Below are 20,210 nucleotides of genomic sequence, written 5' to 3'. Positions count from 1 at the left end.
GGGAAGGGGGCAGGGCCCTTCCTCATATCGTGTGTGTGTGTGTGTGTGTGTGTGTGTGTGTGTGTGTGAGAATTGTTAATGAGAAGGACTGAATGAACGACTCAAGAGCAGCAAGAGCGACAGCGGCGATGCGGTGGGTCAGACACAGAAGTCGAGGTGGGCAGTCGCGGAGGGGCCCAGACGCTGCCGCACTGGGCTCTGCCCACCCCTCACATGCACAGTTGTCTCCTTAGATAATATATATTAAAAAATAAACCTCCAATTCAGGATATAAAAACAGAGCAAAGGCACTTAGGGGTGGGGAATGGGGGGGTCAGCCCCCACAGGCAATACTGAGATGGCCTGGGAAGTGGTGGGGGTCATGGTGGTGCCCCCAGAATGAAGCCCTGAGTCCCCCGACAAGGCAGGAGGGAGAGAAGGCTGAGGCCGGTGGGGAGACAGGGACCCCAGCCGGCCCCTCCCAGGCATGGCTGGCAGCCCGCTCCCTCTCCTCAGGCCCTTGGGGTGTGAGACGCTGCAGCAGCTGTGGGGTGGGCCCCTCAGTCCTCTCCCCCATTCTCTCCTTCTTGCGAAAGGCCTGGGGGATGGAGGAGAAGGGAGACAGGGAGAGAATGGAGGGAGATGGACAAAAGCAGAGGAGAGAAAAAGGGCTGAGCAAACAGAGAAGTAAACTGGGAGAAGCAGGGAGACGGAGGGGGGTGGGAGGCGGAGGCGCAGGGAAGGGAGAGGAGACACCAGGGCTGCAGGGACCCCATGCCGCTCTAGCCCCTCTCAGGGTACACACCGGCTCCCGGCTCCCCCCTCACCTGCCTGGGCAGGGGCCTCAGGTGCAGCCAGGCTGGGGGACAGCATTCCCCCCGAGCTGAGACAGGAGAGGTCGCAGGCGGCACAGTTCCTCCTCCAATTCCTGAAGAAGGGTCGTCGGTGAAGGGGTGCCCTTCCTTCCCTTGCGCACCCAGGTTCCCCCTCACCCAACGTACCTCTAGCTGCTTTATGGCCTCTTCCAGGCTGAGCAGGTTCTCTTGAATTTCCTGGGTCTGCGCTGGGCCCAGAGGGCTGCCACCTGGCACCTCATCCCCGTTTCGAGGAGGCCCAGCCCCGTTGTTGTCTTCCTCCACAGGAAACAGGAGCTGCTTCAGGGACAGCACTGGAGCGGGCCGGGTGTGGGGGCACAGGGGACAGAGTCATGAGGGGCAGGGGCTCTGGGCTGGGCCTCAGGTGGGTGGGGCGGGCACAGGCCAAGGGCCTGCTGGGCAAGACTAAACAGATGGGGGGCTGGAGATTCAAGAGGGAACAGAGGTGAGGCTGGAGGTTGGAGCTGGAATGGGGTAGGAGGGCGCTGGGGAGGGAGCAGCTGAATTCAGGGTCAAGTGAGGATGGTGGCCTCAGGAGGACGAGGGACTCGGCCACCCAGGACGGTGGTGCAGGTTGGGTAGGTTGGTGCTTTTGTTTTCTAGCTGCTGGACATGGAAGGAATCTGAAAGGGGGAAGATTTTTTCTAGTTCCAACAGAGGTGCTATTCGGCTGGCTGGAGGCCACCCTGGAAAGGGCAGGGCTGGGCTACCTTTCTGAAGGGCTGTGGCAGCAAGCTGGCCCTCAGGGCCTGGTCGGCAGAAGGGCAGGAGGTCACTGAGGATTTTCTCAGTCCGGGCTGCATGGGGGAAGGGAGGGTGTCAGACCCGGTCAGGCTCCCCTGGACACCTCCCATTACCCATGAACCCCCCCCCCTCACCGTCAGCTGGAGGCATCTCTCGGCTGCAGTTGCCATTCTCAGAGCTGCTGAGCAGGGGTTCCCGGGTGCTGTGGGGAAGAAGTACTGGGTGACCCCACACCCCTGTCCCTGCGGGGCAGCAGGGGCAGAGAACAGAAAGCTGAAGATGGGGAGGTCTGGAGATGGAGACAGAGAGAGAGGTGGAGGCCAGGACACAGAGAGGCCTGGAAATAGGACACAGCCAGGTTATGGCAGGACTGGTACACGCATATGCACACTCGTACGCTCATGCTCACACTTGCTGAGTCAGGGCTTGGGCCTGGGTTCTGGGGCTGCAAGGGAAGCCATTCTGTCCCTCCAGCTCCCTCTATGGCCCTCCTCACCTGCTTGGGCTGGGTCGGGGTTTAGGGCGGGAGGCAGGGGCGGGGACCTTCAGGGATCCAGCAGTCTCAGTAATGAGGGCACACCAGCTGGGGAGACAGGCCAAAGTCCAGGACAGTCAGCGCCCCTAGACCCTGTGCGATGCCTCCCATTCCCACACTGATCCCAGAGGGCCCCCTCTCACTTCTTCCGCTCTGACACAGTCTGTGCCACCAGCTCATATATTTGGGCCTCTTGGTCCCAGGTAAAAATGACGTAGAAGGCTTTGTGATCTGTAGGGGGTGGGGGAGATAGGAGACAGTGCTCAGGGCCAGGGTCCCCGTGTGCACCCCTCCCTCAGCACAGGCTGGAGGCTGGGAAGCCCTGTGCTGCAATGCACCCTCACTGTCCTGCAGATACCCAGGGCTACCCCCACCCCATCCCTTCGCTGTCCGCAGCCCCTAGCCCCTATCTGATGCTGTGGCCGGTCCCTGGCCACTCCACCTACAGAAGCTCTCCAGCCACCCCACAATCCTGCCACTCCCACCGTCCAGGACCCCAGTGCAACTTCTTAACAGTATATTTACAAATTCCTCCTCCCTGGGCTCCCTACAATTCCCATGCAGTCAGCCAGAGTCTTGTCAAAATGCTGATAGAGCGAGCGTACACGCCTGCAATCTCAGCAACTCAGGAGGGCTAAAGCAGGAGAACTATAAGTCCAAGGCCAGCTTCAGCAACTTCATGAAGCCCTAAGACCCTTAGTGAGACCCTGTCTCTAAATAAAAAGTATTTTGTGACTCAGTGGCAAAGTGCCCCTGGGTTTAATCTCTAGTACCAGGGGAAAAAAAATACCCATCAGGGCAGGCCAGTTACCGGGGGCAATTCCCCTCTATTTTAATATGCCCCTACCTGGCCTGCTTATCTCTGCCTCAGCCAGCCAATACCTTTTTATTTATTTACTTTATGTGGTGCTAAGGAGTGAAACCAGTGCCTCACATGTGCTAGGCAAGTGCTCTGCACTGGGCCCCAGCCCCAGGTCCAGCCCCAGGCCCAGCAGGCCTCTTCTTGACCACTACAAAGATCAGAGTGGTCTCCCTGGCCCTCTAGAGGGTCCATGACCCACCCCATGGGGGACCTGCCCTGAGCTTATACCACTGCTGCACTCACCGGTGGCCACCTCGCGGGTCATGGCGGAGGTGAGCCGCAGCACAGGCCGCAGCATGGTCTTGCCATCAGGCGTGGGCGTGAGCGTCCGGCTGTGCGACTTGAGCAGCAGCCTCTCATCCTGGCGCTGGAGCAGTAGTAGTAGGTCGTCCAGCAGCAGCACGTGGACCTCTGTGGGGGAGTCCAGCAGATGCTCACCCCGACCCCTCCATTCTGTTTACTAACCCCACCCCACTGCCACCTGGCACTCACCCACAGCTTTGTCCTTGGTCACCCGCCACGTCAATGGACCCTCGTGCACCAGCTTCTTCTTGGTGATGTCCAGGTTCTTGGGGCAGGAGAGAGAGTGAAGGTTGGTTAGGGAAACTGGGGAGGGGAGAGGAGAGTGGCCACCAGGATAGCCACAGGGTCAAACGCAGGGGTCGACACAGGTGCCTGGTTGGAAATGAGGTGGGGGCAGAGGCGCACTGGGTACATGAACAGAGGGGCAGTGTGGGCTGTGTGTCAGAATATCCCCGGGGCAGCAGCCCTGGCTGAGCCACGGGGAGGGGCAGACAGGCAGTGCCCACCTTGAACTCGCTCAGCATGGGGTCGCTGCTCTGCCGCAGGTGGGACAAGTCCAGGCGGCGCTGGTAATCTTTGAGCCTCTGGGGAAGAAATGAAGAATGTAATGGGGATAAGTTCTGGGGCTGACCCTCAGTGACCCCAAGGAGGATAAGCCGAGAGGCAAGGCCAACCTGTGAGGGACAAGCTGAGCCAGGCCTGACCTCCATGGACCCGAGGGCAAGTCATGAAGGACAGTCTGGTCTGTCCTTTGGACAAAGTGAGGGTAGTCCCAGCCCCTACACTTATACCACACCCCATTCTTGCTGGGGCCAGGCCAGGACTCACCAGCAAGTCCTCCATGTCACGCACGGCTTGGTTGACATGGTGCAGAATCTCCCGGCAGCACTCGGCTGCCAGCTCCACTTTCTCCCGTTCCGTAGGCTCTTCTGTGGGCAAGGGACAGACTGGCTGCAGTGAACCCCAACCCTGGAAGCCCCCGGCTCAGTGGCCACTGCTGGAGAAGGGAAGTTAGGACCCGGAGGCGTGGGCCCCCTGGCACCTGTGTTCTGCTCGATGCTCTGCAGGAGCAGCGGGTACTTGGTCAGCCGCTGCATCTCGGTGGGGATCATGTCCTTCAGTTGCAGGCGGCGGCACCGTGGGCGGCTCTCAGCATCCTGTGGGGAATCAGCGCTGGGTGGCCTGTGCTTTGGCTCATCCCAGGGTTGGGACCACAGCCCCATCCTCCCCTGGGACCTGGAGTCCAGGTCCCACTTCACCTGCACGAAGGTACAGAATCGGGGCTCCTTGCGCTGTTTGGCCTTGAGCTGCTCTAAAGCAAATGACTGGCGGCTGCAGAAGCGGGAGGAGATTTTCTGGAACCAGGAGCCCTCGGCACCATCAAACTACAGCGAGATTCAGGCCAGGGAAGGTCTCAGGGGGGATGGGCAAAACAGGATCTCAAGCAGGGATGGGAGTCTAAAGTAGGACAGGCCTGGGGACCAGACCCCTAGCTGGGATGAGGGACTGGGCAGGGCATTCTCACCCTGGCCAACAGCACGTCTCCAATCTCTTCAATGAGGTAGCCACTTTCCTGTCTCCGTTTCATGAGGCGATCGAGGAACAGGGCTGTGGGAGCAGTGAGGAAAGCAGGTGCTCCGTTAGGGCCTAGAAGGTTGTCTGTAGTACTCAGGTGGGAGACAGCCACAGGTGTCTATGTTTGACCCTTGGGGTCAGTGAGCCTGTCTCCCACCCTCTGTGAGCTTAGACAGAATGTCTGCTCCCCTGAGGTATGAGGTCTGGGGGCCACAGACAGGTGGCCCCCAGTAGTAGCACAGAGGCTGTCCATGGTAGGGCTCAAGGAGAACAGGCTGAATTCCGGGTCTACAGAGGCCTCCAAGGAGGAAGACAGGTGGGGTGCAGGGCTATGGCCTGACACTCACAGTGCACCTCGATGAGCTCATCCAGGCTGGGGAAGATGTTCTGCAGTTCCTCCAGCGGGAAGAAGCCCCCATCGGCCATGGGCTGGTAGAAGAGGTCATGCAACACCCGCAGCATGCGCACGTGGGCTGCCTCTGTCACCAGGAGCTCTGCAGGGGGGCCCCAAAGCAGGAGAGTGTGAACTCTGGGGGATGGCTTCAGAAGGGGCTAGGAGAAAGAGCAGGGGAGGCCCGAGCCACAGCGGGTAAGGAATGTTCCCGAGGAGTTGGTGTAGGGGACACTCTCTCTAGGTGGGGTCATCTGCCCCCTTAAACAGTCAAGGAGGACTCCTGACCCACAGTGCCTTTCCCTTCTCCCAGCCAGAGTGAGCAGTGGTCCCAATTTGCTGGTCATGGGGCTTTCAGTAATAAAACTGGGGAAGTCAAGTGGGGGCTGTAGCTCAGTGGTCAAGTGCTGGCCTAGTATGCCTGAGGCCCTGGGTTCAATCCTCAGCATCGAAAAAACACAACAAAACTGAGAAAGTCCTAGGCAAACCAGGATGAGTTGTATGCACCCACACCAGCAAGCCTGCAGCTGTGTATACTGTCCAACCATCCAGCCATTTTCTCAGCCGTGGTTTCTGGTACGATGGTTCCCTATCGTTGGTAACTCAGATCCAGGGATCCCCCTAGAGGGTACCTGCACAAATTCCAGGGCCCCCTGAAGTCTGCTGAAACTAAATGCACTATTTTGTGTGTTATGCATATTTTTCTGGTGAGAGAAATTACTATGCTGGCCAGTGGGGTAGCCACTAGCCTCATACATCTGTTTACATTTAAATTAATTAAAATGCAAATGAAACACAAGAATCCAGTTCTCAGTTGCATCTACCACATTTCAAGACATATATGTGGCTGGTCTTTCCATGTTGGACATGTAGATAAAGCACATTTCCCATCATGTCAGAGATTTCTATCACATAGTACTGTCTACATTTTTATCATCTTAGAAGGGCTTGTGACCCAAAAAGTATTCACTTTGTATCTGAAAAATTCTTCAGGGTTTTGATTTTTGCCATGCAGTGGAATGAACCCAAGACTGCATGCTAAGAAGCACCCTACCACCGAGCATACCCCCAACCTGTGCCCTAAAAACTCTGAATGAGCATCTTTCCTACTATTAGGTAACCTGTAAATAAACTTTCAAACAAGCTTCCAAATGTTTTTCACTTTTGCCTCCTTCCCACACACCATCAGAAAGCACAGGCACAAACAATCAAGACCAAAAGATTCACCCACATCTCCCCACCAAGAAGCAAGCCGTTAATACATCGATCATTTCCCCAAACTTTTCCCTGTGGGAACCTTTTTCCCCTAAGCCATTAAGATTGCACTAATAACAATAAACCCATTAAAATGCTCACCCCCTGTGCCCCGCACTACACAGAATGTTCACAAGCTCATATCGTCTTCACGACAATCCTGAAGGAGGAAGTGTTAGAGCCCATGTTTCACAAATAAGGAAACAAAGGCTTACACTAGAAACGCAATTTTATATACTGTTCCTGGTACTTGATTTTAGCAGTGCTGGGGATAAAGCCAGGCCTCACACACACTGAGCAAGTGCTGCCATGAGCTACACCTCAAGCCCCAAGCCCCAAATTCCCTGAAAACACAGCTTCGATAGCTGCATTCAAGTTCCATCAAGTGGCTGCTCTGTGATTCATGTCACCTGCTGTCCTGTGCTAGCAACGAGCTGCTCCCCAGCACTCCAGATGGTAAACAACACTAAGACGGACATGCCACATGTCTCTGCCACTGGAGGACGGTCAGGGACGGCACTCACCGCTGATGACCTCCTGCCGCTTCACCTGGCTTTTGGGCAGGTTGAGGAGGATGTCCGGGGGGACAAGCTCCCGCCAGCCGGGAGGCTCTTCTGGTTCCAGCTCTAGTCCTGACCGCCCTGGCTCCCCTTCATCTCCAGGCTCAGGGCTGTGGGCAGAGGCCTTGTAAGTCCCAGCCTGAGGCACCCCACGAAGGAGTCTTTGACTCCTTAGTGTTCCACTTCCCTGTGCCCCCAGGGTGGTCCACGCTGCACAGCAGTCCCCAAAACTCCAGACAGAAATGACCCACCCACTCCTCCAAGGTCTGCGATCATAGCTGGCTTCCAGTGACCTCGGCATCTGCTGCCCACTGTGACTGGCAACAACCCCCCCCACTCTCCGGGCTGCCTCAGTGGATGGGGAGAGAGACGTACGTGGCTCGTCGGGCAGGGCCAAGTACGGCCGTGGCGGAGCTGGGGTCCATGTCCACGTCGCTCCGGGAGCGGCCCCCACCCCGGCCCTTAGCCCCGAGGCTGCCCCGGGAAGGCCGGCGGCGGTCGCTCACCCGCAGGCTCTCTGAGCGCCCCAGACGCCCTGACAGCCTGGACCCCGAGGTCAAGGACAGAGTCAGGCAGAGGCCAGGACAGAGACGAGGACAGACCAGGACAAGAACAGAGACAGGGAGAGATCAGGACAGGGACAGAGGACCAAGACAGGACAGGAGGGACCAGGACAGGGGAGACCAGGACAGGACAGGGGAGACCAGGAAAGGACAGGGGAGACCAGGACAGGACAGGGGAGACCAGGACAGGACAGGGGAGACCAGGACAGAGACAGAGGAGACCAGGACAGGGACAAGGAGAGACCAGGACAGGGACAGAGGAGACCAGGACAGGATAGGGGAGACTAGGGCAGGGGAGACCAGGACAGGGACAGGGAGAGACCAGGACAGGAACAGAGGAGCACAGGACAAGGATAGAGGGGACAGGGACAGGGGAGATCAGGATAGGGACAGGACAGGGACGAGGAGAGAACAGGAGAGGGATCAAACATGCAACAGAAGAGAGAGGAGAGTTAGGAGTAGTGGGATCTGAGGTGCCAGGGCATGAGGGTGGTGAGGAGTACTGAAATTTGACGGGGCAAGGGGGACCCAGTGTGGCACAAGGACTGACCCCCCCCTTCCCTGAAGCAGGGGAATGGGGACAGAAGGGGAGAGAGGAAGATTTCAATACTTAGCTCTTCAACTGGGAAGGTGATGCTCCCACCCACCCCTCACAGGGGCTGAAGGGGAGAGGGTGGCCGAGGGGAGGGGACAGGGGCTGGGAGACATGGGGGAGGGGTTAGCCCTCCCCCACCAGGGCCCAGGCACCCACCTCTTCCACCTTCTGGGGAGAGAGGGGCACAGGGTCAGAGATGGACCAGGGGGACCCAACCCTCCTCCTCACACCCACCAAGGGGCCCCAAAGCAGCAGCACAAGGACAGGCAGGGGGCAGAGCCTGCCCCCCAACTGTGAGGGGGACAGGGCCCCCAGGGCACTGAGCATGGAGCATGGAGCACAAAGAGGGGATGAAGGGCACCAGGAGCAGAAGCGAGGCTGGCAGGGGCCTAGAGATGAGGAGAGAAAGGGATGGAAATGAAAGGGGTGGGAGAGGAAGAGAAAGAAGGAGGGAGAAACCTGGCCAGAGGGAGGAGAGGAAAGAACGAAAGAGAAGAGGAGAAAGAGGAGAACCACAGCAAACAAGGAAGGAGAGGAAGGAGGAGAGGAAAGAGGGAAGAAAGGAAAATGGAGGGAGTGGAGGAAGACACAGAGAAAGCAGAAAAAGGGGTGCAGCTCGGAGCTAGCTCAGGAGACGCAGGTGCAAACGGCAGCGGCCCCCTCCCCCACCCCAGTAATCTGACCCTGCCCTGCCAGTCCTCCCGGGACCCAGTCAGGCACCTCTCGGTCTCAGCACCCTCCTCTGTGCTCTCTGGGGGCGCCGGGGGCTCCAAATTCACTGTGCCCTGTGGGGGTGGGTCCCCCAGGTCCAGGGGGGAATCCACGCCTGCAGAGTGGAAGAGGGAGCTAAGCTGGCTAGAAGGCCCTGGGGTGGCAAGACTCTCCCTCTAGGGGCTCAGTCTCCCCTGCTGTGGAAGGGGGTGGGGGCTAAGGCACCCAGTGCCTGGCAGACACAGGCCGTAGCAAGGTGCCTCAAGGAGAGACAGACTTTAAGAACGCTGAGCACATGGCAGGGGACAAGTGGGTGGTGATGCCTCAGGACTAGGGGGCCCCATGCACACATCCACCCAGCCAGACTGCAGTCCCCCAGGCAGGAGGGAACCAGAGATAGCAGGGCCTCTGCCTCCATTCCTCCTCCCAGCCCTTGTGGGCAGAGGGAGACCCCACGTGGAGGTGAGTGAACTGGGGTTCAGCAAGGGCCAGACAGCACAGCACAGGTAAATTACAGAGTGGGGACCTCATCGAGGCCAGGCCAAACAGCCACCTCAGGATCCAAGGTGCTGAGGGCCACACAGCCCTGAGGAACATGAAAAATGAAGTTCCTGGGGCAGCTGGCCTCAAGGCTGATGGGGGATGGAGTGGTGCTCTGAGGTGGACTGCCTGGACTCAGACTGGTCCTGGGAGACAGGGCCTGAGAATAATGGAAATGCTAGTCCAAAGAGGGGCAGACACAACACTGGGCCCAGAAGCAGGGAGAGCAGATGCCCAGAGCAAAGGGGAGGCCTCCCCAGGGACCAAGGCCTTCATCTGAGCAGGCCCTGCCCCAGCCCAGGAAACTCACCTGGTTCCCGGTCTGGGCTGTCTCCGGACAAAGGTTGCAGAGGGACTCCAGGGGTGTCCTGTCCAGAAGTCCCAACATTCCGGTCCCGAGAAGGCATTCCCAGGGCTCCCTTCCGGTCTGTAGGACCTAGCTTTTCAGCTGGGGAGACACAGGGAGAAAGAAGGAAATGAGAGGGCAGCACCGCCAAGCCACAACTGCAGGGGACCCAGGACAGCTCTGCCCCTTCTCCCTTTTACAGGGAGACCTTCCTCCCCACTCAAGGACCAAGAGTCCTCCCTATCCACCATCTCCTTCTCCAGACCCAGCCCTCCTCCCTGATACCAGCGGTCCAGGTCCCAGCCCTCCTCCCTGAGACCCAGGATGGATGCTCTGGCTATAGGTCCATTACCATCAACCTCGCTTTTGAGGTGTCGAAAATCTGGAGCTGAAACAAGAGAGTGGGACAGTGAGGTGGGGGGTAGCCTGGAGGGGACAGGCTGGGGCTGAGGCCAGGGCCACCTTACCCTGGGGCTCTCCCCGGTTCCAGCGAGCAGCATCCAGGATACTGCTCAGTCCTTTCTTGGTCTTAGGAGGCTCATCTGACCGCTTGTTCCCCATCATCTGCAGGAAGTTGGGGGGCAGAGGAGGTCAGCACTTCCAAGATGCAAGAAGGCAGAATAAGATCCCAGGTGTCAGGGTCTTGAGGGTCCCCCAGGGCATCTTTGGAAGTGAAAGGGCCAAGTTTGGCATCAGCACCTTTTTCCGGAAGAAGTTCCTCCCTGACTTCTTGTCCCCGCTCTTGGTCCGCACCCCAAGGTGGCGCATGTACAGGCTGATGGCAGTCACCACAGCAGCACTGTGGGGAGGGGACAGTGAGGGCCCCAAACCCAAACAGACAAGTGCACACTACTGTGCCAGGGCAGAGGCGTGGCCTTGCCTCCCCATCCCCACAACCACTTCCTGAGTCTCTGAGGAAGGAGGGGAGGGCTCAACAGGACAGGGCCAGGGATGCTGCTCATGCAGGACTGGGACCCAGGCCTCAGCCCCCTCCCGCAAGCCAGAGGGACCGATGGGCTCTCTCTGCCATCCCCCCACCCCATTACCTCTTCTCTTCGTCGTTAGAGATGGTGTGCCTATAGGGAGAAGAGAACAGTATTGTGGCAGAGTTGTGGAGCCTGGGATCCCTGCCAACCAGCACACACCTCCAGGCTGCTCGTGCTCTCTGGAGTAAGAAGGGCAACTGCTGAAGCACCACCCGGGAGAAGGGAGGCTCTCTTCCAGGCAGATGGGAGTTGCCTAGACAGGGCTGAGCACAAGATCATGGACAAGACCAGAAACTGCAAAGGGACCCAAAGCCAAGAAGGGAAGATCCAGAGCCAGGATGAATGAAAAGGCCAGAGAGGGGAGCAGCCCACCTGCTAGGAAACAAGCCCTAGGGCTGAGGGGAGCCTGCAAACGGGGGCTGAGGAGCGCGTGGCCCACCGGCCCACTCACTGCATCTCCTCCAGGTGGGTCAGCAGTCGCTCGGCCACATGCCGCTCACGGGCCTCGTAGCTGGCTCGGTCGCGCCCAACCCAGGCCTCCAGCTGGGCTAGCTCCTGCTCCCAGGGCGTCATGCCCATGAGCCGCTTGGAGCGGAAGTCCTCCAGCTGCCTGCTCACGGTTGCCTGCTGGTTCTGCACCACCTCCTGCATGAACCGCCGCTGGACATCCTCAGAGAGGAGGTCAGGCCGTGTGCGGTCTGTAGGGACACACACAGGCTGGGGGCCAAGTCTCTGAGCAGGGCTCCCCACTCCCTCAGACCACAGTCCTCACCCACCTGCAGACAGCCAAGCTGCCCTGGGCTGCCACTATCAAGGGATGAATGAATCATGACCTCTCTTCCCAGGTGTCCTGGGAGGCACTGTCCCTGCCACAGACCCTCCCTCAACCCTAAAACCTTCCTTCTCTCCTTACCAAGTTCAAAGGTGACGCTGGAAGGGGCTGGCACCCGTAGGACCTGCTCAGGGAGAGACTGGCGTGAGGGGGAGCTCTGGGAGCGATGGGGGTGCAGCCCCGGAGGCCTGGTAGGAACAAGAGTGCGAGGGAGGATGCTGGGGAGGGCCTGAGGGGGCAGGGGGCGGTCACCCCAGGCCAGGCTGCCCTTTAAGCTGCCTTAGTGGTGGAGGTAGGGAGGTGCATGGAGGCTCTCCAGGACCAAGTGGGTGGGGATGGGTGGCTTAAAGGTGACTCTCACCGCGGTCTTATCCAAGAAGCTGTGGCAGAAGTCGAGGAAGGCCTTCTTGGTCTCCTTGGGGCCCAGGGAGCCCAGCATGTCGGCATGCAGGCAGCAGAGCTGGGGAGGACACACAGTGTGACTTCTTCCCTCCCAGGCCCAACCCCACCCCCACTTTGGATAGCCTAAGGGGCTTCTCCGCTCCCAGGCACCCAACGACTGAGGGCTCTAATGCTACCTCCTGGGGAAGCACTCCCTGATCTCTATTTCTACCCCCCAAACCCTTGCCTCCCTTAGCCTCTCTGGGGGTAATGACCATGAGCACTTCCTAATTTTTTATCCTATATAATTCTTTATGGTTCTGTCTCTTTTCCACTACTTCTAGTCATACCGAGGGCTCAGTGTATAACAGAGGTGGTTCTAAGTCTTTGTTGTGCATTAATTTATCTGTTCAATCACAGGGATCATCATTACCCTCATTTTTTGTTTTGCTTTTTTTTAGAAGTACTGAGGATTGAACCAGGGACTCTTGCATGCTAGGCACATGCTCTACCACTGAGTTATATTCCCAATACTTTTTTATAATTTTATTTTGAGACTCACCAGGTTATCCAGACTAGTTTCCAACTTGCAATCCTCCTGCCTTAGCCTCTTCCCCAAGAAAAGCTGAGATTAAGTGTGCATTACGGATCCTGGCATTTATTACCCCCATTTTATAGATGGGAAAACTGAGTTTATGATGCCCACTCAAGGTCACACAGCTAGTAAGTGGCAAAGCTGGGATCTAAATGCAGAAAGCCTGACTGCCTCTACTGCTCCCCATTGTCTACAAGTTATTGTGAGCAACTTGAGAGTCTGTCTGTGGACACAGCAGTGGTAGGTGGGTTCTGATTCCTATGGCCCTGTGCACAGCAAGGGCTTCATAAATAAATGGGTAGAGGAGTTGGGCTCACTCAGCATCTCCTGAGGTTGCCTGGGAGCCAGCCCTGGGCTGGATGACTCTGGCAGTGCAGCAGGGAGTCCAACCTGTCCTGGCTCCCGGGGGAGTTCTCAACTGGCAAGTGACCTGGCCTTAAGTGTGCTAAGGACTTACTCCAATGTGGCAGACTCTTTGAACAACTTCAACGAATCTACATCCACTCTCCTTACCTCCACCCCTAAAGTACAGCCTGAGAAGGGCTACAAGAGGACAAATTTCAAAATGCCAGAGGCCATCTGCGGTCACTCCAGGCAAGCCTGGCCCTCTCTCGCTCTCAGTTTCCACATCCATAAGCATATGGCAGTTGGCACCATCCCTGTGCTTAGGTCTAGGAGGGATCCTTGTGTTCTGGAACCCCAGGACTTAGGCTGGACCTCTGTTGGAGGGCCACAGCATTAGGGGAAGGGCCGCCACTTTCTGGAGAAAGCAGACAGGGACGATACTGGCAATTTCCCAATTTTCTGCCAGTTTTTAAAGCTTTGGCATCAGAACACCCAGGCTTTGCTTTTGATGTCCCCTTCCTTCTACACCCCAAAGGGTTTCCTCCTTGCTATTTCTTTGTCTCCCAGTTTTCTGGAGGAAGCATCCGACTTTCCACACCGTGCATGCCTGGGGCTGTTTCCCAGCTGGCGGCCTGTACTGGGCTGCTCTGGGTCTTCTGGGATAAGACATTGTCTACAGACTCCCACTGGCCAGCGCTGTGGCTTTTCCTTCAAAAATCACCTCCTGAGTTTTCTAGACTGGAAAGCATGGTCCTGGATCCACAAATCCCAGGTATCTTCGGCCTGGCGCAAGAGGTTTCTGGGTTAACAATTACGCCCTGTTCGTATAGTGGGCACTTGTGGTGGCCTCCTCATTTCAGGATCAGGGGCTGCAGTGTCATCTGGGATGGGATGGCTGACGGCTTTCTCCCAGGTACCAATCCCGATGGTAACTGGTAACACCTGCAGCGGCCTAGTTCGGTCCTCCTTCAACAGCCATGGGAAGGGTGCTGTCACTGATGGGGGACCCCGCTCCAGTCCCGGAAGACAAGCAGCAGGACCTGGTCTCTGCCAGGCTACAGGGTTCTCTGTGGTCTATGCACGGCCTGTCACAGGTACACTCCAGGCCAGCGCTCATGGCTCATCGAGGTTTCTACGGGGGCCCCCCGTCTAGTCTAGACCACACAGTGTGCGTTCTAACTCTCAGCTGTGGTGCTAGTTCTAGATTCTGTGCTGTGCGCTCTGGGGCTGGTTCCCAGGCCCTCCTGGTTCATCTGCACTGGTCTAGCTCACCGACAGGCATGGCCTGCCCAACCTCACTGCCCCTCCCTCTGCAGTTGTGTCCTCACCAGAGGTCCTGGCTCAAACTGCAGGGCCACATGCTGCAGGAAAGCCATGAGGTGGGCCGGGCGCCTCTTCACCTGCTCCAGGCTCTGGAACTGGCTGTTTTGCTCCTCTGAGCTCTGGGGGTGGGAAAGAAGGTCGCTAAGTGCCACGGGGAGAGGTGAAGAGGCCTTGGTGGCCCCACCAGGTCCATGGCACCTCTCAATGGATCCTAACTGGGGGGGAAGATGCCAGGAAGTTGGCAGTAGAGATGTGTCTCCACCAGAATGGTGACAGTTGGGGCAGAAGCGTGGAGAATGAATGAGATTTGATGTTCTATTGGTGAGTGACAAGAACAGAAATTAGGAGAGAAGGAATGGGACTCCATGGTGGGGGCAGTGATAAATTGGGGCCAGAGTAAGAAGTCTGTGCTGAATGGGGGCACTGATGGCGCAGGGAGGTGAGGAAGGCGGTATCGGGAAGAGGAAGAATAAGAGATGAGCAGAGGCCGGCCCTAGGGTGGAAGGGACACCAACTAAGGATGGGACGGAGATTTTCCACTCCATCTCCCACTCACAGCCTCCAGCTCATTCTCGAAATCCTCATCCTCAGCCCCGATGATGCTGACGGGCACCAGGCCAGGCCGCGGGGGCCCTGGAGCCTGTGGAAGGGGAGGCACGGCTTCAGCCCACATCGCAGCCCCCCAGTCCCCACACCCTCCCAGGCTCTCCTCACTCACCACCCCTCGGGCGACGTCTTCCATCTCCAAGGCTCTGTGGGGCAGGGAGAGGAGGGGCTGTGGTCAGGGGTGGGAGGAGGCGGCCCAGGGCGGTTACTCAGAGATTCCTGGCCCAGGTGTGAAGGTGAGTAAACAGCCTCCCCCCATCCCGGCCTCCGCAGCTCAATGGGGCCTCTGTGTGGCGACAAAGAGCTCTTCAGAGGCTAGCCAGGGGGCGGGGAGCCCAAGGACCAGAGGGGGGGCACAGGCTGGAGGCCCAGGAGCCTGGGTCCACAAAAGCACTGTGGGTGTGAGCTGGCAAACTGGTCCCTACAAGAGGAGGGACCAGAGGCCTGGGGGTTGGCCCCCCAAGGAGGCAGGGCCTTTGGGCAAATGGAGTTAAAGGAAAGGTTGAGGGGAGGTAGGAAGGAGAGGACTGGGGTGTGGGGGGCTCTTCTCTGATCTGTGACAGGCCTAGGCCAGGATGTTGCCTGTGAACCCACCAGCCCCACTTCCTGTGACAGGAAGTCACAATGGCAACCCCCAACCCCCAACTCTCTCCACACAAGAAAACAAAACTCTGAACCTTCCTTTCTCAGGGACCCAGAGTCCCCAACCTAGAGGTTCTTCTTTCTTTCAGGAACCAACTATTTTTTCCCAGCATTTGGTCCCAGAAAACGAGGGAGGGGGCCCTTGACAGCTCACCCGCAAGGTGTGAGTCTCCCTCTACATTATCTTGCAGGGCTCTGCCTGACTGTGTCTCCCTGGGATTTATCTCCCATCTCTGTCCTTCCTTCTGCTTCCTGGGCTCTTTTTCCTCTTCCAGTCCTGTCTCCTCCTGCCTGGTCTCTGCCTGACCACCCTCCTCCTCCCGACATTCAGGGCTCCCGGCCTCTCTCCCTCTGCGTGCCTGTCCTTCCATAGTCAGTTTCTGAAGCCCCAAGTTGCTGTCTCATGTCCCTCCATCTCTCAATGTCTCTCCCAACTTTGTGTCCCCTTCTCCTTGAGTCTTCCAAAGATCTTTCTGTGTCCCTAAATAGTTTGAATAATGCCAAAGGAGCTATGTCAGGGGGAGTAGGTGCAGCTTCCTACACCCCAAAGCTATTTATTATCCTAGCCACCTGAGACCCACCCTTGCCCAAGACCCACCCTTTTCCCTCTTCCATGGCACCTGATAAAATGGTAGCTGAGATTTTGCTATAATGACTAAATAATGATGCTTTTGGTGGTATCCAAATACCACCTTTAGGGTCTACCCAAGCAGGCATCATTTTTATAAAAAGTGTGTCTACCATTCAAGCTTAGGTAATTTCAAGATTTGAGCAGTTAAATGTTCACATAAATTAGTTTGCAAACCAAGGCAGAAAAATAACAGTAATTATTTATCATGAGAGCTAAACTCACCTAGCACTTATATTGGGTACTACTCTAAGGACTGCTCATGTATTAATTCAGTTAAACCCCACAAAAGTAAGCTAGTCTCATTCCCACGAGACACAGGGATGCCTTTACCAGGCCACCACCTGCAATTTCATACAGAATCCATGCTTATCTCACTCAGGGGTGGAGAAGTTCAACTAGGGCAAAGGTCCCAAAGTAGGTGCTGGGGATGTAGCTCAAGGGGTAGGGCACTTGCCTAGCATGAATGAGGCCCTGAGTTCCAAATCCACAGTGGGGAAAAAAAAAAAGTAGCAAAGGAGGAAAGGCATATTATCTGAGCAATGTTCAGTGCCAGGCCTAAAGTCATGCACTTGACAAGCATTACCTCCTTATTCCTCATCATAATAATATGAAAACAATAGCTAACACTTATGGTGCTCTTAGTGTGTGCCCATTAGCACACTGCATTACAGATGCTTACTCACTGAATCCTCTCCATAACTCATGAGGCCAGCAATATTCTGATTTAATATTTTTTGACCACTATTATTCTCATCCCCATTTTACAGAGGAGGAAACTGAGGTACAGCTCATAAACGACAGAGCCAAGATTCAGAACCAGGCAGTCTGGCTCCAGAGTAGATGAATTTAATAGACTGTGGTCCTTCAGAGCATGAGGATCCCCCACCACATCCTTAGGAAACTAAAATCTGAACCAAAGCTAATACACATTAAGTTTCCTTAGATGCCTGGGAAAGTCAGGGGTATGTAGCTGCTGCAGCCTGGGCAGGAGTGCAGGTTGGACCTGACCTGGGGTTCAGGACTGGGAGTGGGGTGAGAGGGAGGGCTCAATGTTTAGGGCATAGGAAGTGGGGGGGGGGGTCCCCATAGAAGCTGGGGAATTATAGGTGAAGCTGACCAAGGCAAAATGTGATCTACAGAAGACTGACAAGGCCTGGGATCCAGCAGAGGGAGCACTGTGTACAGGAGGCTTTGGTCATCAGTACAGGTTGAGAAGGTTCATGGGGTGGGGATTCTAGAGGAAAGTGGTACACATGGACCCCTGGGTTCTCTGCAGGGCTCAGGGTATATAAGATATCGAGCAGATGATCTAGGTTCTCCAAGAATCCTTGAAGAACCTCAAAGGGGCCCTTAGAATTTATTCAGCCCCAGATTCTATTGATATATCTAAAGAATCTGGAGATCATTTGGATTATGATTAAATAGGGAAAGCAGCCAGTCTACCAGACTTATGGAGACTTAAAGAATTCTTATAGGGGTGTATGATGGATCCTCGGGACCCAGCATCTATTTGGCCCTGGATTCTAGGGGATGTTATTGACCTATCAGAACCCCATGTTTACAAGAGTCCGGCTCCCCTCAAGGGAGGCCAGGCGGAACCTGGAGGGTCTATAAGATCTTGTAACCTATATGGACGTGGCGGGTCTTCATGAGCCCCAAATCTTACATGGGACGTGGCGGGTTCACATGGGCCATAAATTCTACAGGGACTCAGAAGTATACACAGCCGGGGATGCCGGGTAGAAAGCACAGAGCCTGACGCCCACCAGGAGCCGCGTCCCTCACCTGCTTGGGTTGGAAAAGAAGTCACTGCAGCCGCCGAAACTGAAGCCTCCGCGCGCGGACTTCGGGTTCCCCCACCCCTGCCGCCGAGTCGCTCTAGCCGCCCCAGAGTCCACTTTACGCCCACCTCCACTCCTCCCGCCGACCGCTCTAGCCAGGCTCCTATCAGGCTTCTGCCCCAGCGACTCTACTCCTCCGCCGGCCGCTCTAGCTATCCGCTGCGCCACGCTGGCCAGACAGGGCCGCTCTGGCCTGCCTTGGAGGGCCGGCGTTTCCGTATCTCGACTGCCCCTGTCACTCTCTCGGGTCCCGCCCCCTGGCCGGAGGTAAGGGTGGTTCCAACTCCTGGCCAGAACTCAATCCCAGATTTACCGACTCACTTGGTCCCTAAATCTCCGGACCTTGCACAGAGGGTCTCCGCTTTATTTGCCTCCCCAGCACAGGAACCTGATGAATTCCCCACGCTCATACATCAATTCCCTCCGCAATCCCACCACCTCCTTCCGCGGGAGCTGGAGAGCTAAAACCTTGGGGTTGAGCATACTTTTCCTTTTGACATCAGGGTAACACTGAAAATGCAATTACTGTTTCCAAGCCTCAATCTTCCCATCTGTACAATGCGGGAAGTTTCCAGCTCTTTCCCCTACTCCCATCTCCCAGGGTATAATTAACGGCCCAAAGAGGAGCTTCCCGAAAACGCTTTCAAACGCGCTGCTCTGCAACTCTCAGCTTCACAGCGGCCCGCGGGGTTATTGTTGTTGTTTTTCTTTTTAGATGGCCCCAGAGCGTGTAGGGATGGAGGACGGCGCTTAGCGGGAAGCAACTTAGAATTCAAATCCCAACTGCACACTGTCTCACAGAGTGTGTCGCTGGCACGAGTCAGTTCGGTTCCCTGGGCCTCAGTTTCCCCACCGGTACAGTGGGTGTGATCCTAGGTCCTGAACAGTTGGGAGCCTTGAGCCCAGCTCACGGCTTTCATCCCCACCCACTGGGCACTTGACAAGTCTTCCTGCGCTCTTTGTCCCCTTTGACAGATGGAAAAACTGAGGCCCCAGGAGGGCGGCCGCTGGTTCGGGGAGCTCGGAGGAGGCCCCTCCGCTGCCGGAGCGCCCCAGCCCCCTCCCTCCTCCGCCCCACTTCCCCCGGCAGCCAAGGGGAGGAGGCCGGGCGGGGCCAGCGACGGTGTACCTGGTGTCCGCGCGGGGAGGTGACCGGCGGGGCGCCCGAGGTCGGGCTCGGCGATCCCGGGCCCTGCGTCCCGGCTCCTGCTTCCTGGCTCTGGCGGGGCAGGAAGTTGGGGCGTTTTTCCGGAGGCCCCCGCCCCGCTGCCCCTCCCCGCTTCCTGCCCGCGCCCCGCGCCCGCCCGGCACCTCCGCTTCCTTCCCCTTCTCGCAGCCCGCCGGGCTCCTCCTTTCCCCCCGGCACCGGCCCCGCCCGGCCCTCCCGGCTCTGTCTGTCTGTCTGCGCGCAGCCGGCGGACTCCCGGGTCTTCGCACCTCCTGCCGGGTCCCGCCTCGCCGCGCCCACGGGCGGGGGCCGGGATGAAGCCCGCGCCGGGGCAAGGGCAGCCTCCCCTGCTCTCAGTCTCCGTGTGCCCCTCTGAGCGTCCGCCTTCTGTGTCCCTGTCCCCTGGTCCCAGTCGCGCACTCCCTCTCCTGTGGGGTCTTTCCCTCCCTGGCCTGTTGATTGACCCTACTGTTCCTCCTCGGTCCCTCTCCCCCTTATAGCCCTTCTCTCTCCCTCTCTCATCTTTCTGCATCGCTGTGTCCTACCCCCAATTTTCTTTGCTTTCTCTGACAGTCTCCCTGGCCAGCCTCTCCGTGTCCTCCGTGTCCAGTTTGCGGTGGACCGTCTTTCCTTCTGTCTCTTCCTTGCTGTCTCTCTTGCCCCCTCCTTATGCCTGTGCCTTGGATTCCCTGGGTCCCAATCATCCCTTCTTCCCTCGCTGGCTCTCCTGACTGCCTCTGTACCTCTCTGCCTCTCTCCTTACTTCAGTGACTGGGTTTCACAGCCTGTCACTTCCCCCTGGGTTTCTTCCATGTCCTCCCTTCGGAACAAGCCCCACAGTATAGTCCACTCTTTTCAGAGCTTAAAAAGGCAATAAAAAGAATTTGGTAGCCATGATACCCTTTCCATTTACCCCCTTTGCTTGGGGACAGGGGGAGGGCTGAGGCATTACAGGGGACCAAACCAGTCCTTCTGTGGGGGTGGGGGCTTTGCCAGGAGACTTCCTGTTCTGGGGGTAGGGGGGTGG

General features: G+C 57.2%; 1 protein-coding gene and 1 long non-coding RNA gene across 6 annotated transcripts; one reads left to right on the top strand and one right to left on the bottom strand.

Moving 5' to 3' along the window:
• Positions 1 to 221: 221 nt before the first annotated feature.
• On the bottom strand, positions 222 to 19,234 carry Arhgef1 (Rho guanine nucleotide exchange factor 1). Of its 4 annotated transcripts, none has more exons than XM_078031955.1 (30): positions 19,145 to 19,234; positions 15,014 to 15,047; positions 14,852 to 14,935; positions 14,301 to 14,414; positions 12,013 to 12,111; positions 11,733 to 11,775; positions 11,271 to 11,517; positions 10,880 to 10,909; positions 10,533 to 10,632; positions 10,301 to 10,397; positions 10,186 to 10,221; positions 9,798 to 9,935; positions 8,957 to 9,062; positions 7,454 to 7,621; positions 7,043 to 7,188; positions 5,221 to 5,367; positions 4,824 to 4,906; positions 4,558 to 4,683; positions 4,341 to 4,455; positions 4,127 to 4,227; positions 3,805 to 3,882; positions 3,488 to 3,563; positions 3,239 to 3,406; positions 2,277 to 2,364; positions 2,095 to 2,181; positions 1,733 to 1,800; positions 1,565 to 1,651; positions 981 to 1,147; positions 807 to 907; positions 222 to 577 (listed from the first exon to the last, which is right to left on the bottom strand). In XM_078031955.1, exons 2-29 carry the CDS (start codon positions 15,035 to 15,037, stop codon positions 824 to 826), a joined length of 2,907 nt encoding a protein of 968 aa, XP_077888081.1. In that variant the 5' UTR covers positions 15,038 to 15,047; positions 19,145 to 19,234; the 3' UTR covers positions 222 to 577; positions 807 to 823. The 4 variants fall into 4 exon arrangements, with proteins under 4 accessions (XP_077888081.1, XP_077888082.1, XP_077888084.1 ...); XM_078031956.1 differs by having other exon boundaries at positions 811 to 907; XM_078031958.1 differs by lacking the exon at positions 7,454 to 7,621.
• LOC144370794 (uncharacterized) lies at positions 16,802 to 20,080 on the top strand. Of its 2 annotated transcripts, none has more exons than XR_013430753.1 (3): positions 16,802 to 18,282; positions 18,731 to 18,870; positions 18,991 to 20,080. It is a non-coding gene; the product is annotated as an uncharacterized LOC144370794 (long non-coding RNA). The 2 variants fall into 2 exon arrangements; XR_013430752.1 differs by having other exon boundaries at positions 17,615 to 18,282; positions 18,731 to 18,834.
• Positions 20,081 to 20,210: the final 130 nt, after the last annotated feature.

The sequence above is a fragment of the Ictidomys tridecemlineatus genome, chromosome 15, assembly GCF_052094955.1.
Source record: "Ictidomys tridecemlineatus isolate mIctTri1 chromosome 15, mIctTri1.hap1, whole genome shotgun sequence".
Taxonomy (NCBI): Eukaryota; Metazoa; Chordata; class Mammalia; order Rodentia; family Sciuridae; genus Ictidomys; species Ictidomys tridecemlineatus.
Note: the sequence above shows the minus strand (reverse complement) of the source record. Positions and strands in the feature narration are given on the sequence as shown.

Excerpts from the sequence above, each read along its gene's own strand:
- Arhgef1 (XM_078031955.1), bottom strand. The coding sequence starts at position 15,037 with ATGGAAGACGTCGCCCGAGGGGTG. Across the intron at positions 3,564-3,804 it reads CCATGCTGAGCGAGTTCAAG|AACCTGGACATCACCAAGAA; the intron begins GTGGGCACTGCC and ends TCCTGCCCCAAG. Across the intron at positions 2,182-2,276 it reads ACTGTGTCAGAGCGGAAGAA|CTGGTGTGCCCTCATTACTG; the intron begins GTGAGAGGGGGC and ends CTGTCTCCCCAG.